Genomic DNA, 18862 nt, shown 5'->3' with positions numbered 1-18862 from the left:
GAAATCTTTCCCAGTCTTACCTGGAGACACCAGGAATTGAACCTGGCACCTTTTCTATGTAAAGCAAACAGTGTACCACTGACTATACAGGCCATGATTTGTGTATATTTTAATAATGGTTATTAAAGAAAAGCTCATAATGGCAGAGAAGCAATGGCATTGATGCTGCTGCTTACCTGAGTCTCCACCCCACCCCATAGGCATGGAAGCCACTTTTGGCAGTTCAGTTTGTCCTCTTCATGCCGACTACCAGAGTTAAAGGACATGAAGGGCTTAAAGAGCATTTGTTAAACTGACACAACTGTTCATGTGAATGTGACTCTAGAATGACATGATTGGTATGCAGTGTAGAAAAAGAACAAGACGTTCACTTTGTGAGAAGGAATGTCAAGGAGCTAGGAGAAAAACTTTTAAGTAATGACTCTGATAATGAAAATGTTTTGCTTTTTTCCAGTGATTGACAGTTTACCTCAGAGACACAATACCCTGCATTCAGCAAGGGTGTGTGTGTGTGTGTGTGTGTGTGTGTGTGTATCACGGTCTCCTATCTACTTCCTTTCATCAAATAAATAATACTAAGGTGACGTTGAAGATATTTACAGCAGCTATGAATTTCTCCATGCAACCCTTTCTGACAAGACTCTCTCTAAGTATTTTTGTCACATACAAGTTCCTACGGCACTGAAATGAGGCATGCTAAGAATAATATCCCTAGAATATCTCAATTGGCCCCAGTGTTCCTAACCCAGAGATGAATTTGATCCTATGACAGTAAATGTACTAAATCAGATTCCATACCAAACAGATGACTCTTGGAAGAGAAGATGAAGAAAAGTGCACTAATTGACAATGACATCACCCCACTCTGAATCAAAATTATGGCTTCTAGATCCACTTTACAGCTAGTTTCCTTTTCCCAGACATCAGTATTGCTTCTTTATGAACTATCTCCATCATTTACAAACCATCAAAGGAAGTTTTAATAGGACTTTGCTTTTCAGTTTGGCAACTGCTGCTGTTTCCCCCCATAGTTGCACTGTTTGTAGCTGTGGGGGTTTTTTTTGTTTAAATAGTAGTTTAAACATACATTTTAAAGGCATTTGCATGAGCCTCTGCACTTGCGTCCTGAGACTTGTCACTTTTCAGCCAATAAAGTTCTCAGAGGACTCTAGACTCTGTCCTGCTCCGAGAACCTTTAACAGAAGAGTTGGGTGTGGGTTTAGAAGAATCAAGCTAGTTCACCATGAAAGACCACAGCAAGCAATAGCATCCAGCTGTGGCTGCAAATCTACACATTTGTGGGAGTGTCTTAATTACCGTATTTTTCGCCCCATAGGGCGCACCAGCCTATAGGGCGCACCTAGTTTTTTTGGGGTGAAATAAAGAAAAAAAATTATTCCCCCCCCCCCCCAGGCGCGGGGCTGGGGCTGGGGCGGGGGAAGCCCGAGCTTCCCCCAACCCCAACCCCCAGAACAGGCTGCTATCCGCAAGCCTATTATTATCGTGCCAGTCTCCCTAGGCTTGCGGAAAGCTTCCTGAATCTGGAGAGCGAGAGTGACCCCTCTCGCTCTCCAGGCTTCAGCGAAAGCCTGCATTCGCCCCATAGGACGCACACACATTTCCCTTTCATTTTTGGAGGGGAAAAAGTGTGTCCTATAGGGTGAAAAATATGGTAATTCAATGAGCAGAAGTGCCCATTTCCAGTTACAGCCAATCAGATGCCTCTTGAGGAGCCACTGGTCTTGAGAACTTTAAAACACACTCGGAAGATATAGAAGCAGCAAAGTGAAAATAAACAATAAAATTATGAAAAAGTTAAAATACAATGATTATATACACATATATTATTAAAATAAAATGTTTATATACACATATATTATTGATTATATAAAACTTCTGACAGAAGTTTAAAACCCAATTTCCACTAAAATTGAACTGAGTACAGCTGGGCTGGATTTTGATAGCCTCAGGTCCACTCAGGAGCCAAATGTGTCCCTCTTGCCATAGCAGAAGTCTGGAGCTTCACAGCAGAATGAGTGGGAGATACTCAAATGTAGCTAGGCTGGCTTGCCATGTTCTGAAGTTTTGAAGTAATTGATATGAGAAAGGGGACTCTGTAGGACCATTAAGTCCAGAGGCTAACATTAGCCAACTGCAAAACTTCAGCCAGTGTGGTGTAGTGGTTAAGAGGGGTAGATTCGTAACCTGGGGAACTGGGTTCGCGTCTCCGCTCCTCCACATCCAGCTGCTGGGTGACCTTGGGCTAGTCACACTTCTCTGAAGTCTCTCAGCCTCACTCATCTCACAGAGTGTTTGTTGTGGGGGAGGAAGGGAAAGGAGATTGTTAACTGCTTTGAGACTCCTTAGGGTAGTGATAAAGCGGGATATCAAATCCAAACTCTTCTTCTTCTTCTTTGCCCACCTTCTGGCAAGCGGATTAGTGCTGTTAAGGGGAACAGCTTCAGTACCATCTCCTTCAATGTGGCAAGGGGGTTCTCACCTTACCCTTGTCAAGAGTGGCATTGCAACAGCTGGGATGCTGTCAGTGCCAGGCCTAAGGTGTCAAATACAAACACTGCATACCTGGGAAGTGTTGTCTCTTACATCTGTTAACAATGAGGACAGAGATGAAAACTTGATTCCATATGTGCTTCTTTGAAACTGATGACTATGCATAATGAGGAGCAAATCTGTGTTGCAAAGCAGCCAAATATTGTCAGCATAACGTAATATTGTTAAATATTTTCCATTCCGTTAGCATCACATAGCTGCTTAACACAGAAAGAATCACACACCTTTTACCTCGGGAGTACCATGTGTCACTGGGATGTCTTCTGCTCTTCCAGAGTCATGGGATGGGATGCAGAATATGTTGGTAGAACAGCCCCAGGAACCTCAGTCAACTACTAAGGGCTCATGTCTGCTCCAGATTGGGTTTAACTTGCCACCTACTCTTCCAGTTCAGTTTTTACCTATTAGTGAGCATCATTTGAAATTTCCCACAATGCCCTGATGTAGCATCACTCTGGGGAATTGTGGGAAATTCTCAATGGCAGACAGCTCATGGGTGACCGTTGAAGAGGCCATGGGGAGCCTCTAAAGCAGGAGTGGATAACCCCCAGTTTGGGCGCCTGATATTCCCACCAGCACCAAAGAATCTTTCTACCCCCACCACACAGATTTTGGCGCAAGCAACAAAAAGGGGAAGGGAAGAAATCAAAGTAGAAACAATGTTCAGATTGGTGGAGCCCAGCACCCTGATGGGGGTGCAAATTGGCTTTTCCCCGGTCATCAGATCAATCATTTGAGTGGAAACAGAACAAAAATCCACTCTCTTCAACTGATCTTTGTACGGACCTGTGTGTGTGTTTTCTGTGTATACATGCAGTATGAGGTAGCCATATCCAGTTTTGGTCATACCCACCACTGGTATAAGATTCCATAGGGGGTTGGCTAAGGGCAAACAAAGCCCTTAGCCAAGAAAACGGTGAGTCATCCCTACTCTAAAGCAGGTAGACCCACCAGGGGAGGGTGCAGAGCAGGGTCAATGAAAAATGTGGGTTGGGTAGGGGCCCAAGGGCTGGATAGGTAGGCCTGGATTTGGCCCCCAGAGGCTGAGCTTTTCCACATGACAGGCATTGGGATTGTGTATGGGAATTAAAGAAGCCAGACAGAGGATCAATAAGCAAATGGGGAGTAGCAGAAGAAGGCAGCATCAGGACAGGAGTGTTGAACAGAGTCAATAAAGGAATGCCTCATACTTCTGGAACAATTCAGCCCTCAGCCATGCAATTTTTAACTAAGAAAGACTACCTTTTTTTCTTCTCAAAGGTGAGAGTCATCGTCTGCAATTTTGTCTAACAAAAAATATATCCCGCAGCCACACTGGATAGACTTCTCAGGATCTCTGCAACTCCTTCAATAGCTGCCATTGTTTCTGAACAGTGGGCCACTTTCTGAAGGTTGTCATCAGAGGCTCCATCCTGTGCAAAATGCAAGAACTGTACGCAGAGCCCTCCATCCCCTCAAATCCTTGTCACAACAAATGAGCAAAAGCCCATTTCCTTACTAGCAAAGGCTGTGATTTAAGGTTTGAGAATCACTGTGTGCGTTGTATCATCTCTTCTTCCGCTGCTCCAGAGATTCTTTGACCTCTCTGCATCCCTAACCACCAATCAGATTTTCCCCAAACTAAGTTTGTCCATTAGAACAGGACACAGGGTACCAGATCCTGCGGTGTTTTGTAGAATTAGTTATAGCATTTTCGAGAACTGTTTAGACGGTGCAGATGAAACCCCTGTGAATTTTTATATAAATTCCCTGCAATGCTTTTACAGCTGATGCTGGCAAAGCTGCAGTTATTTCCTCTTCTACTAAATACACATATATTATTGTCAATTAAAGTTACTATTTTGAGCTGCAGACGCAGCTAGCTGTAAGACGGAAGAAGCATGTGAGGAATTAGATGTAACTGTTGGAGGATCTCCCAACATTCTCTGTATCCTTCTGCTGCTAACTATGTATGAATATAGTTGAGTATATCTGGGGATGTTTCTAGATTTCAGCAAAATATTCTTGACGTGCATTGTGTGAACTTGAGAGCATATGGTTGAGCTGATTATTAAACAGCCCTGTGGGCATAAACTGTGTGATTACTAGTAAATTTAAATTGTCCTTGAAGAATTTTCTCACCACCCGTTTATACAACCAAGATAGTTAAAGGTAATTTATAACGCAAAGAAATATTAGTTAAAAGTGTGTGATCATGTACAAAAGATTGATATTACATGATAGAGCAATGGGAGGGGGTTGGTAAAAGACACCTGGGGGACACATTTAACACGCATGACATAGATAACATAGCTTTCCCTTCTTGAGCCACCTTCATAGTCACAGAGAGGATAATGAGCGGTTCCTTTTCCTTTCGCTCCCATTTTACCCTTGACCATTACTGTGTGTATGGAACCAAGAGTGATAGTTATTCTGATCAGCAGCAGACTAGTTTTATGTTGCACCACTGGAGAAACATGATTATCACAGGAAGAAGGCTCTACTCTTCACAATATTGTCTAATTTGGATTTACTTTTGAATAAGGTGGAAAAGCCTGGCTAGGAAGGGCCTGCCAGAAGTACAGCTGTTTCAAAACACAGCCGTACCATCCAAACTAAAACAGAAATCACACCTGTTGCATAAAATTATTTACACCTTAACCATCGTGGGGGTCTTTTCTTATTCTCTTTGCCCGGCCTTCTCAATATGCACACTCTGCATAATCGATCACAAAACATGGCACATGTGCAACATTTTAATGACAATACCCAGGACTGCCAACTTGAATAAAATATTGGGGGGCAGGTAAGCCCCACCCCCTCATAATTGATCGCATGACGTGGCCCACAGACACAATTTGAATGGTAATTCCCCTCAACTATAGGAGGCAGCCCCCCGCAAATATTTAATTGGGGGAAAGCAGGCAGCGAAGCGACCTGACCCTTTAGGAGTTGGCTCCTAATGCCTGGCCCTTGCATCCCCACTCCCAGGGCTGGATTTAGGTTTGATGAGGCTCTAAGCTATTGAAGGTAATGGGGCCCTTTATATGGGATATTTTAGGGAGCAAGCTAGCAAGTGGGGCCCATTACTTACACCATAGGAGCCTAGACAACACAAAACACTGTTGCTGTATGTAGGTTGTATTTATTTTGTTCCCCCCCCCCCCTTATATTTTGGAAATGTACATCAAGTGGTTTTTTTCCTTTACATTTTTTGGGGGCCCCCAAGAGAGTGGGGCCCTAAGCTATAGCTTGTTTAGCTTATACGTAAATCCGGCACTGCCCCACCTAGAAACGTGCCCCCCCCCCTTTATGAAAAGGGAGGCCGGCTATAGGATGGGCGCTGCTGTTGCCACCTGTGAACGGGAGCGCAAAAACATCCGGAGTGCGCCACGTTGGGGAAAGGCAGGGTGAAGAAGCCCACGTCTCAACCCACCACCCAACTTCGGATCAGATTCTTCCCCGGGTCGAACTGAAACTGGAGTTCGCTTTCCCCTTCGCGAAGCGGACGCGTAGCCCCAAGAGGTAAAGGGAAAAGACCAAGGAAGGAGAAGCGTCGCCCTCGTTCCGCGGATCAAGGGTCGCCGCCGCCTCCGGGCAGAAGGGGCTCCGTCGCCCTCGGAACCCGGCGCGCTCCGCTTGGAACGCGGCCGGCCTGGAGGAGGAGGAGGAGGAGGAGGGCGGGACGGAGACATGTCGGGCTCGGCCCGCCCCTCGCACCCCAAGGGGCATCCCGGCTCGTCGCCTAGGTCTCACCATGTCCCCGCCCGCAAGATTTCCACGGGCAGCGCCGACATGCTCAGGGCAGTCGTTATGGCAGCCAAGAAAAACAAGGCGAAGGAGAAAGAGAAGGGAGCCAGCCGGCAGGTAGGAAAAGGCGAGCCAGCAAATAAAAAGCCTGCCTTTCCGCCCAGGGCCCCGGCCTGGCCCCCACTCGAGCCCCGCCGCCGCCCTGAGGCCTCGCCAGCCTTCGCTCAGCCGCCCTCCTTGGTTCATTCCTCCTCCCCAGTCTGGCTTTCCCCCCCTTTTCCCACCTAAGGGTGAAATGCTCTGTTCTCCCCATTCCCTAAAATATTCTCTACCCTTCCAGTGTATTGAGGGGCTGTAGTAAGGCTCAAATCCTTATATTTATTCTAATGGTCAGTAGTAGTAATTTTATTTTTATTATTTATACCCCGCCACTCTGGACGGCTTCCAACACTTATGGGTCTTAATAATAATAATTTTCTTAGTGTTGTTCCGAAGGGTGGTCATATGTTACATTTGCCTTTTGAAATAATAACAACATTACAATTTATTTATTTATTTATTTATTTATTATTGAATTTATATACCTGCTGCTCTATACCCGGAGCTCTCGGGGTGGTCAACACAGAACAAAATCAAAATATAAAACCACTGTGTTTTATGTGTGTATGTGTGTGTGTGTGTGTGTATACAAAAAATGCAAACAACTCAATGACTACAATTGTTTTGTAGGAATATGACTACAATTGTTTTGTAGGAATATATCGTAGAACTGTAGAGTTTGAAGGGGTCCTGAGGGTCATCTAGGTCAACCCCCTGCAACACAGGAAACAAAGCTAAAGCACTGATGGCCATCCAACCTTTGCTTAAAAACCTCCGGGGAAGGAGAGTCTACAACCACCCAAGGGAGACCATTCCACTGTTGAACAGCTCTTGCAGTCGAAAAGTTTTTTTTTCCAAATGTTTAGTCAGAATCTTCTTTCTTGTAACTTGAAATCATTGGTTCGAGACCCACCCTCCAGGAGAAAACATATTATACACATACATTATAACTGTTTGAAATTGTTATTATTATCACCCTTAAAATTGCACATATCAGGGCACATTAAAAATAAAAGAAGAGCCTGCTGGATCAGGCCAGTGACCCACCTAGTCCACCATCTTGTTCTCGCAGTTGTCACACAGATGTCCGTGGGAGCAGAATCCAAGCACAAAACCACTATCCCCTCCTGTGGCTTCCAGCAATTGGTATTCAAAAGCATTACCACCTCCAACCATGGGGCAAAGCCATCATGGCTAGTAGCCATTGATTAAAGCTAAAGGTATTGTTAGACTACAGTCATGCACACTTACCTAGGAGTAAGTCCTGCAGAGGTCAGTGGGACTTCCATACAGCACATATGTAAAAATCCTTGCACCTGTGTCATGTCTCTGTCTGTCTCTTCAGCATCCAGCCCACTTTCTTCTGTTTTGCTTACAGTGCAGTCCTATGCATGTCTACTCAGAAGTAAGTCCCACTAAGTTCATTGGGGCTTACTCCCTTGTAAATGTGCATAGCACTGCAGTCTTAGGTGCATATAACATGTAAATGAGCCTTTTTTTGTTCATTGTGGGATGCTGTGTTCTGTGTTTTTCATTATATAAACGAATATTTCTTAAAGCATAAAAGGAATTTTAAAAAACCAGAATGAAAATACAATAATTTCAGCAAAATCTCTAGAACAGCAGGGTAAAAACGGCATGATTTGAAACTCCCTCAGATGGCAAAAAACCACAATAAGAAAGGCCTTTCCCTGTCACTGAAAATACCTGGAAGTAAATAGATGTTATTTCCCACCTGCTTTACCTGAGATGGCAGAGGTACCCTGAAGATGACCTGAGTACATGGGCAGGTTGGTGAGGAATAATAATGGTTAGTATTCATATGGCCCTTCAGAGTTGTGGCTTCTCCTGCTGCTGCTAAAGGAGCCCTGCTAGCAAAAGAATGGCAACCAAGATTCAGATGTGATTCACATTGTGACATAGCTGATGACAGTGGCATCAGCTATGTCATAAGGGGATGTAGCTCCATTATGACATAACTGATGACATAGCTCTCTTTCAGCCTTCCACACTGTTATTTCCTTCGCTGTACTACCTCTCCACTCTACACAAACACGGGAAAACCTTTTCATTTTCACCAAGATGCACCTCTCTGGATTCCGGTAGGGAAACCATAAGTTTTGTCAGTATATACATGTTTGCATTAGCACTGGTGTACATAGTGGTTTTTAGATTAAAACAAATTGCCATACTTTTCTCCCACCTTGTTAGTTTCCCTGAACTTCAGAGGCAATGGAATAAAGAAAAGGAAATTCGCATCTACAAAATTGCTAATGATTTCCCTATCTCTTATTAATTTTATGAGAGGCCAAGGGATGGGAACAGTAAAGAAAATAGCTGTGTGGCAGATGTCTTCTGCCATATTAAAAGAGGAGGAATCTGGGGTCCATCCTATACCAGTTAGCTGTGATCAAAGAGATTTACATAGACAAAGATAATGAAAATGTGACAAAGCCATCCCAAATTGGAATGATTTTGTGGGGGGAGATGGTGTGTTGAGAATTAAACATTCCCTCCAGATAGAAAGCATTTGTATACAGGTGGTGCAAAAATGCAGAAAGATTGAATGTAGTTATAAATACATATTGCTAGGTGACCATAAAAACTGATGCAAGCACATTTAGTATTGCAATGTTTTATGCGTGCATACCAAGAATGGGAAAGAAACTCGAAAGTGCTTCCAAGGGGATCATGTGAAATGAGTGAAAAGGGCAGAGTTAGCATGGTGGAAGTGTTGGAAGTAAGCTTTAATTGTTAAGAAGAAGGAGAAGAAGAACAGAAGTTGTGGAGTGCCAACCTAGTTGCTAAAAATAGTGTACATGCAATGCCAAAGAGCTTTAGCTAAACACCTGTCAAATGCGGAAGTTCCCAGATTCATGAAAACATGGAGAAGTTCTTCCAATCAGCTTAGAGACAATAGCAACCTAAAAGGACAAGTGATCTAACTTGGTATAAGGCAACTTCCTATGGTCCTGTAGATTGGTAACTGACATGTTTTAATGGTATAAATGCCAAGAGACTTGTGCTGCTTTTAAAACCTTTTGACCAGCCAGTCACTTTAACGATCACTCTGTTCTGTTTTTAATTGTGTTTATATTTTATAGTATACATAATGTACACCACCCTGATATTTTATTAGAGGGTGGTATATAAATACTTTTATAAATAAATAAATAAAAGACACAAACTTTTTTTTAAAAAAAAAACCCCAAAACCCTTGATGTCAGTGTTTTGAAGCAATGTTTGGGCCATGACTTGGAAATCTGACAGCCTGATCCTATGCATGTTAATTTTGGTGTTTGAGACAGTTCAGTAGGGTTTTACTCTTAAGTAAGCATGTGTAGGACTGAAGACTGAGTAAAGCTGGCTTGCTTTTTAATATAATTTATTTGGCAGTGTACAAAAATCAAGAAGAAACAGGCAGTGCCCAAAGGCTTACAATCTGAAGTTAGACAGAGCACATTGGGGAGAAAACCAAAAAGGGAAGGAAGGTCAGTCAGGAGAAGCCTGTGTGAATCAAATGTATGAAGGAAGAGCTTTAATTCAGAAAGTAGACTGGCATGAGATGTAAAGGAAATCACTTTTCTATTGCTGCTGGTAGCTGGGATTAAACCAGAAAGATGTATGTGTGTGAGATAGATTTTAATAGTCTGTGTTTTATCTAGAAGCTCAATTACACCTCTCACTAATGATTTAAAAAAAAAAAATTAATTAAATTTGTATACCACCCATTATTTGTAGATCTTGGGGAGGCTTACAACATAAAAATACAATGGAAAAATATTGCATCTAGTAGTACAGGTATGGCATTTTTATTCTGCCAGGCTTTCAGTTAATTTTAATTCATAGCTGCCTGTGGCATAAATTTGTTGGTTTGTTTTAATGCTCTCTGGTTTTATAACTTTTTAAATTGGCACTTTAATGAGGACCAAAGTGTGGTATAGAAATTATTTTATGAATAAATGGATAAGTACATATGGGAAAGAGTTCAGAATCTGATTTTTCGTGATATCCGAACCTTGGCTTCTGATTTGTTATCCCCCAAGAAAAGTAAGCCAAGAACAAACCTTTGTTACTACTTACACTTTATTGGGAGAGAAATGAATCACAAGCTAGGATTTGAACATTAAAACAAAACAAACTCTGACTTGTTTTCTGGCATTGTGGCAGAAGCAGAGACGTAGTAAGGCACCAGCCTGCTGCTGCCCATTCACATTAAACCATTTTTAACTATGGTTTGAACCAGACCAATGGTTGTGATATGGTGAAGTGCATTAATTCAGACTGTGTAAGAATTAAAATTGTAATTCATTGGAGTATGGTCAGGTAAAGATTGGGCTTGCATTTCCTTGCATTCAAATGCTCTCTTTTGTCAAAGATGGGAAAGATCGATCCATTTATCCTTACCTGGGTTTCCATCATTTTGGGAACAGTGTTGTAGAAAAGGGTCAGTTGCATTTACAGGTCACTATCCAGATGTGGCATCCCACTTGTGCAGCAGACTTCCTCTTACAGGACTTCCCCTTCCTCCTCTCTCTGCAGCTCCCTCCTGTGTACCCCCAAAATCAGCTGTAGGGGGTTTGGGGATCCCTTGGAAACAGGTTGGGGCCATGGGTGGGCTGGAAGGGGCAGGAGGAAAAGGACCACTGTGTCTGCTGGTGCAACATTGGATCTCACCCATAATACTAAGATTGGCTCTGTCTATAGACATCTGTACACTTAAAAACTGGGGCAAAATCTTTACCATATTTTCTTTCCTTCTGAGATGGATTTGTTTTTTTTTTTTATGAAACACAGTATTTTTTCAAAAGATGGCTTCAGAAAATCACCTCAAAGTAGTAAAGCAGTATTGTGACTGTACCTAAATGACATGTCTATTTTTCCTGGATTTTTTTTTCTATTCCACAAGATTTCTGATATGCCCATTATACCTATGTTCTCTCTTAACAGTGTGCAATCCCATGTCTCTATCTTGAATTGTTCTAGTACTAGCCTGTAAGTACCTTTACTCTGTGCCCCTCTCAAAATTGTCTCTTTGTGTGCAAGTTGTCTTTGGCCTCTTCAAACAGCTGTCATTTCTCCCCCTCCCCTGTATGCTCATTGTCAAGTTTTACCCTATTGCCACTTTGATGACTTGAAATATTTACACCATCATCCCTAAAGGATGAATTGTCCTGAACCCAATGTTCCACAGCTCCTGTCAGCTTCCCCCCAGAAATAGGTTTAAAAGCTGCTCTGCGGCCTTTTTGATGTTAAGCACCAATAGTCTGCTTAACGAGCAGAGTCAAGGAAGCTATAAAAGGCAAGAAGTTTTCATTTAAAAAGTAGGAGTTTTGTTGAAATGGGGGAAATAAAAAGGAGTGCATACTTTGGCAATAAGGCAAGGGAAAAAGAACTTGGGGAGTTTGTTGCTGAAAACATTAAAGCAAAATTAAATAGTCTAAATATATCAGAATCCAGAAACCAGCCCTGGAGGCGGTTGAATTGTTAAATGACCTACGTACAAAAGGATGACTGAAGAAGGATTGGTAGATTTTCATAGAGTCCTGCTGAGGATACTACTTTGAAAACTAAGTCAAATAAAGGTGACAAGTTTAATTATCTGAGGTACCATATTTTTCGCCCTATAGGACACACTTTTTCCCCTCCAAAAATGAAGGGGAAATCTGTGTGTGTCCTATGGGGCGAATACAGGATTTCGCTGAAGCTTGGAGAGCGAGAGGGGTCGGTGCACACCGACCCCTCTTGCTCTCCAGGCTTCAGGAAGCTATCAGCAAGCCTGGGGAGCCCGCAGGAGTTCCCGCAGGGCTCCCTAGGCTGCGGATAGCAGCCTGCCGCCCTGCGTGTGGGGCGCCCTGAAGCAGAGCACCCCGCGCACCAGGCAGACATCCGCAGCGTGGGGAGCCCAGCCCCACAAGCTCGGGGGGCAGCGGGGAGACGCAGCGCCACCATCCCGCTGTTCCCCGACCTGGTTTTGGGGGGGGAATAAAGGGGGAAAAAATTCCTTTATTTCCCCCCCCCAAAAAAAACTAGGTGTGTCCTATGGGACGGAGCGTCCTATGGGACTAAAAGTACGGTAATCAACAAATAAAAAATTAATGCATGGCTGGGTCTGCATGGGTTAGGAATAAGAGTTCTTAAAAGTGAAATTTCTGATACTTTATTTAAAAATATATATTTTATTAATACAGTGGTGCCCCGCAAGACGAATGCCTCGCAAGACGGAAAACCCGCTAGACGAAAGGGTTTTCCGTTTTGGAGGTGCTTTGCAAAACGAATTTCCTATGTGCTTGCTTCGCAAGACGAAAATGTCTTGCGAGTTCCTGCGGGGGTTTTTTCCTTTCCCCCCCCTTTTTCCCAAGCCGCTAAACCGCTTATCAGCTGATCGGCTAAGCCGCTTAACAGCTGATCGCTAAGCCGCTTATCAGCTGATCGTTAAGACGCTTATCAGCTGATCCTTAAACCGCTTAACAGCTGATCGCTAAGCCGCTTATAAACTGATCCGCTAAGCCCGCTAAGCCGCTAATACTGTTGCGCTAATCCGCTAAACCGCTAATGGGCTTGCTTCGCAAGACGAAAAAACCCGCAAGACGAAGAGACTCGCGGAACGGATTCTTTTCGTCTTGCGAGGCACCACTGTACTTATATCCTGCTTTATAGTCTCAAAAGGCAATCAAAGTGACCTACGAAAGATTCAAGCCTGTTACTAGGACAAGAGAGCACATGGTTAATCTGATTTTAAGCTGTATTTCAGTCAATTGCTGAATTTTATGTTTTAATGTATTTATATTTTGATGTTAGCCGCCCTGAGCCCGGTTATGGCTGGGGAGGGCGGGATATAAATATATTATTGTTGTTGTTGTTGTTGGCCCTATGGCACCAGGATTATTCAGGAGGTATTTCCTACCTTCATCCCTAGTTGTTTGTGGTGTTGCACTACATCTGCTGCCTACTGGGCAGCAGAGCCCACTGATGTCCTCGCTGGATCTCACTCAGACCATGATGGAGAGAATCTTCCTTTGTTGCCTGTTGGCAGTTGCCAAGCAACAGTTCCTATTGAGATCTTTGAGACAAAGGAATGAGACTGAGGAGCTGGGTCTTGTCTAGGTGATGATGGAGGCAAGTATTCCCTTGATAACATTTGGCAGGCAACAGCTTACAGTAGGCATGGGAGTGGGTCTAAGCAGCTGGGTCTCGCTCATCTCACAGTAAAGCTAAGTCTTTGTGAGTAGTTGCCACACAGCAGCTCCCACTGTGTGTTCTGAGGCAAGGGAGTGCGGATGAGTGGTTCTACTTTACTCAGACCTTGATTGATCTTTGCACTGAAATTGGCCTTCATGTTGGAGGATTTGAATGCTGCTAATCTAATACCAGTTTTTAAGAAGAGGTCTTATATCCTACTGTCTGTTCCAGGTATATTGATGGGAAGCAGAATTAAACACATGAAATAACAAACTCTGCTGAGGAAGAATCAATGTGGCTTCTGAAAAAATAAGTTCCGTCTTACCAACCTCTAGGAGTTCTTTAGAAGTGTCAACAAACACAAAAATATGGGTGTAGACATTATATATTTGAGTTTCCACAAAGCTTTTGGCAAAGGTCCACATCAAAGGCTCTTGAGTAAACTTAGCTGCCGTGGATTGGTAACTGGTTAAAGAACAGGAAGCAGAGATTAGGAGTATGCAGACATTTCTCACAATGAAGAGCAGTAAGAAGTGAGGTTTGTTGCTATTGGATATAAAATGCTGGCTTTTATAGGAACTAAGTCTTCCCCAGCAGAACCTCACATTGCTTTCTACCAATTTGCTGAGGGATATTAGGTTAATTGTAGTTGCTGCTTCAGAAGTTGCTGCCAGATGATACAAAAACCTCAGAAGTCCAAAATACGGTAGCAATTTCTCCCAATACAGTGATTGCTTATGAACATATCCCCAATGAGACAATTGGGAATCTCTAGGTAAGGAAGATGCCAGTTCACACATTTCAGTGTTGCGGGCAAACCACTGCAGTTGATAAACCAGCAGTAAAACTATGGAACCCTTTGCCACAGAAAGCAACGATGATCCAGCAGGCCATTATGTTCTTATACATGTACAGCTGAAGCAAGGGGGCGGTGGGGCTTTTCACTTCTTGTTGGTAATAAGATATGAATTGGTAAACAGCGGTATTTGGTGTTCGGTACAAGTAAACAGGTGCACATTTCATAAATTGCTAATAATTCCTATAGTACTACAGTGTGATTTACAAGCCATGGTTTATTTTCCCTTTCCTTTTTTTAAATTGCTTTTAACTATTAAGCACTGGTGGGGTCGGGGAGGGGGCTCCCTCCTTGCATTGACTTTGTCTTCTAGGACATGGCTTGCTTCTATTTTGAGTGGGATTGTAAATCAACATGGCTATTTTTGGTGTGCTTCCTTGCTTAAGAAATAGAACAGCTCAAAAATAGATGCTATTGCACTTTACCTGCCTGGTGATAGCATGGATAATTTGAGACTTTCAGAAATTAATGTATATTTAGAAACAGTGAGTCTGTGTGCTGTTAGACTATGTCAGTTATGTGCAGGACAAGTTTGGGGTCTAAGGCACTGGCTAGCTTCTCTACCAGTGAATGTTATGTAAACCCTCCCCCCAAAGCCTGATGTGGTATCTGGTACATAAAGATTGTCCAGCTGCAGAAGTACTTACTCATCCCCAGCCATTGCTTTCTTTTGAAAGGCAGTCTGCTTCCTCCTTGGGAAGACATTTGCTTGTGCAGTGGAACTTCCTCTTCCTCTCCTCCTCATGCCCTGCATCTGTTCTGGGGGTTCCCCTTCCTTGAGCAGATTTGGAAGGGGCGTAGAGAGTGGAAGTTCCACCATGGAAGCGGATGTCTTTGCACTAACAGGGTGATTCCATTGGATACAACCAATTATCTTGATCATTGATGCCTCTTTTCCTTTATAGCAGGGGTGGAGAAGCTCCGGCCTGGGGGCCAAATGTGGTCATCCAGGCCACTCTATCCATTCCTCAGGACTTTGCCCAAGCCAATTCCCAGGCCACTCCTCCTTATTTATTAAATCTATATACCACCCTTCATCAAAAGATCATTGGCCATGCTCCATACCCTCCTTGAGTGCTTTTATGTGTCAGGGATGTGCTGTTGAACCGTGATAATCTCTCTTGCTTGCCTTCATGGAGGTTGTAGAAATGTGTTTGGGTGCAGAAATGTTTGCATGGTGGGATGTTGGAATTGCATTATGCTGCTCTACCACTCTTACCCTGGCCCAACCAACTTTTTGTTTCTGGCCACACCTACTTCTCTCTGACCCTACCTACCACAGGCACCTGATCGAGGGTTGCCAAAACTCCAGGTCTGGCCTGAAGTCTCCAGGTTTGCTTGGCCCCCTGCAGGGGCCAGGTGGAGACCTGCATCTCCAAGTGGGCAAGAGTGCCTTTAATAAATAAAGATTGCAAGCTTCAGCCTGACAGGAGTTCACTGCAAATTATAGCATAGACAGTTAAGCTCCATCTTCAGGACCTGCCCCCATGACATCATCAGGGGCTGCCCCCTAGGTCTTGGGTTAGGGCCCTGATATCACAGGGTCTCCTGATCTGTCAACCCTAATGTGCTCCTCTGCAGGTTTCCCACAGGAAAATGCTGGCCTAGGGCTGAAAAGGGTTCCTCCGCCTTTGCTTAATCAATATCTATATAATCAAATTTAGGTGATGCATTTTGAAACTAGGCAAAATATTTCAATGGTTTTTTTCAAGAAGGAAAAAAAAGAAGTTGGAGGGGGAAAGATAAGAGGAGACACCTTATAGGAATTGGATAGGTCAGGCATCCCCAACCTGTGGCCCTCCAGATGTTTTGGCCTACAACCCTATGCTAACAGGACCAGTGGTCAGGGATGATGGGAATTGTAATCCAAAACATCTGGAGGGCCGAAGGTTGGGGATGCCTAGGATAGGTTATTATTTCAGTATGTGAAAGAAGCTTCAGGGACGTTCAGCATTTATTGTCTATTTTCATTACCGTCTTTGTGAAGTCCCTGAAAGGGTGGTCTGTGTTGAACCTCTTGTGGTCCTTGGACCATAGTTTAATAACCTCTGGGATAAGAGTTTCATTCAAATTTAGCTTGTTAACTAGTATGAACTTGAATTTCTGCTTTGCAATGTTGCGTTCTCTGAGAAGTATTTCATTTACAAATGTAAGACAAATTAATTTCCACTTATCTGTCTATTCCCAAATCAGCTAAGTTAGCATTGGCAGCTGCCATTGTTTCTTTTTATGCATTGATGAAGAGAGATCCTTGAAATAAATAAGTTGTGTGTGTGGCTGCTATTGTAATGTAATGTAATTTGCTTTCTACAGGATGAGGATGCTGTTAAAGAAGAAGAGGCAATGGCTTGGAAATTGCTTTCCCTTACGCAGATTAATATTTTGTTGGAACAAGATATAGCAGGAGTTCAAAGGTAAGTCTGTTGAACTTAACCATAAGTATAGATTGATATTGTTCTTATTTTTATTCTCTGTTGAGTTGAACATCTTATACCAGTTTTTGCCAGATTCTTTCCAAAGGACAGAGCAATGGAATCCTATACTGATTTAGGATCTTTTGACTAGTAGTTATCCACACACTCATGCTTTCTTGTGTTTGATTGCCATTGTAAGGGAATTTATCGTGTTACTCCACTTGTGGGTTTATTTAAAGTGACTACATAATCAAAGTAAGTTAATTACATTTATTAATTTATGCCCTGTCTTTCCAAAGCTCTGGATAGCTGACAACATGAAAATGTTATCGTAATTAATTAACGCTTATTTGCACTAAATTAGGCCTGAGCTCATGGTACAGTGCTTACAGTGAGGAATCACATGATAATGGTTTTCTATCAGGTCAACAGGATTTACGCAGATTACTAAAGTCTGGTTAAACTGCTCTTTTAAAAGGAGGGTATGGGAAGCAAGATTGTTGTAGCTACATGTCCTAGCTTGGTCTTAATGCTCCAGTTTTGGATAATCACAATTTTTAATTGCAGTTATATGGAAATGTTCCTAAATCTGAAAGAACCTTTGACATCTTTGAAACAAGCTGCATTACTGGATTATTATGTCTCTGGATTTTGGTGGGCTAAAGCATTAGACTTCACACCTGTGCAACTTGGAGGACTCCTGACTCTGTTAAATATGCTGATGAATAACATTGAGAGTAAGTTTTGTTGTATTTTGCATTTTGGGTTTTCCGTTTGAGCACTTTAATAAATTAATTTACTTTTTGTTAGAAGTAGTTGTTTTCTCAACCCTGTTTTGTTTTTGAGCAAGAATGAGTTGCAAAAGCATGATTTTTGAGCATCCCAAGTTTCAGCAGGTAGTAAGTTTATTTTTGATACAACTCACTAGCCATTGTTATTTTGCTTAGTAAATTGAAAAGATGCATGGAAGCTAGAAATTGCAGAGTTAAAGGCAGTGACATACTGTGTAGGCCTGACCATGGTTTCATGTTGTTTGAAGCCTTCTGCACACCTTCTCACTAATCAAATACAGTTGATGTATTTTGTAATTAATTTATTTGAAAGGATCTGAAAATAGAATTAATTTATATGTAAACCAGATAACGACCATGATCATCATATTGTAAACTTGCTGCACTTTTAGACATGTGTGTGTGTGTGTGTGTGTGTGACTGCACCCCTACTTGCTCCAATCACCAACTCCCCTGTCATTCTGTTCACATTAACCCCTGGAGCTTCCCCTTCCCTCCTCATGCAACTATTACATTCACTTTTCACCCTCCCAACTCAATTTCTGAAGTCACTGCTTTGCACACGTTTTCGCTTTCACCCGTGTCCATGTGCTCCTGCTTTTGTGTAATCCACCTTGAGCACAAACCATTCCCATGATGACCTTCTGCATCTTCCTCCTGCCACACAGTGCAACTACCAAGCATCCTTTCCACGTTCTGCCCAGTTATGAAGCCACCATCCTTTCCAATTCTTCAGACCCTTTCATGTCCCAGGTTTCAAGCTCAACCCTACAGTGGTGCCCTGCAAGACGAATGCCTCGCAAGACGAAAAACTCGCTAGACGAAAGGGTTTCCCTATGGGCTTGCTTCGCAAGACGAAACGTCTTGCGAGTTCTTGCGAGTTTGTTTCCTTTTTCTTAAAGCCGCTAAGCCGCTAATAGCCGTGCTTCGCAAGACGAAAAAACCGCAAGACGAAGAGACTCGCGGAATGGATTAATTTTGTCTTGCGAGGCACCACTGTATTTCCATGCCACCTACTCCCCACTTTTTTTTTGGAACCTCCTTTTCACCCTTATTTTCACATTTACTCCCTTTTTTCCTCCACCACTCTTCATATTTTTCTCAACTCTCATTTGCACACAGATTATCCCCCATTTCCATACCTTCTCCTTTCATTCTGAACCCCCCCCCCTTGCACACACCATGATTACCTTTTCCCCCTTTTCCCTGCCACCTCCTTC

General features: G+C 42.9%; 1 protein-coding gene across 2 annotated transcripts in view; it reads left to right on the top strand.

Moving 5' to 3' along the window:
* The first annotated feature begins 6148 nt into the window (after positions 1-6148).
* CABCOCO1 (ciliary associated calcium binding coiled-coil 1) overlaps positions 6149-18862 on the top strand; it is a 54259-nt gene continuing 41545 nt past the window's right edge. The window contains exons 1-3 of one of the 2 annotated variants that reach the window (XM_081005069.1): positions 6149-6417; positions 16751-16851; positions 17419-17588. In XM_081005069.1, coding sequence (XP_080861195.1) covers positions 6244-6417; positions 16751-16851; positions 17419-17588 — 445 coding nt within the window. In that variant the 5' untranslated portion in view covers positions 6149-6243. Of the gene's footprint in view, positions 6418-13382; positions 13519-16750; positions 16852-17418; positions 17589-18862 lie in introns of those variants that run through there. The other variant, XM_081005070.1, reaches the window with a different exon arrangement.

Source organism: Podarcis pityusensis (assembly GCF_964106645.2).
Source record: "Podarcis pityusensis genome assembly, chromosome: 5".
NCBI classification, from domain to species: Eukaryota; Metazoa; Chordata; class Lepidosauria; order Squamata; family Lacertidae; genus Podarcis; species Podarcis pityusensis.
Note: the sequence above shows the minus strand (reverse complement) of the source record. Positions and strands in the feature narration are given on the sequence as shown.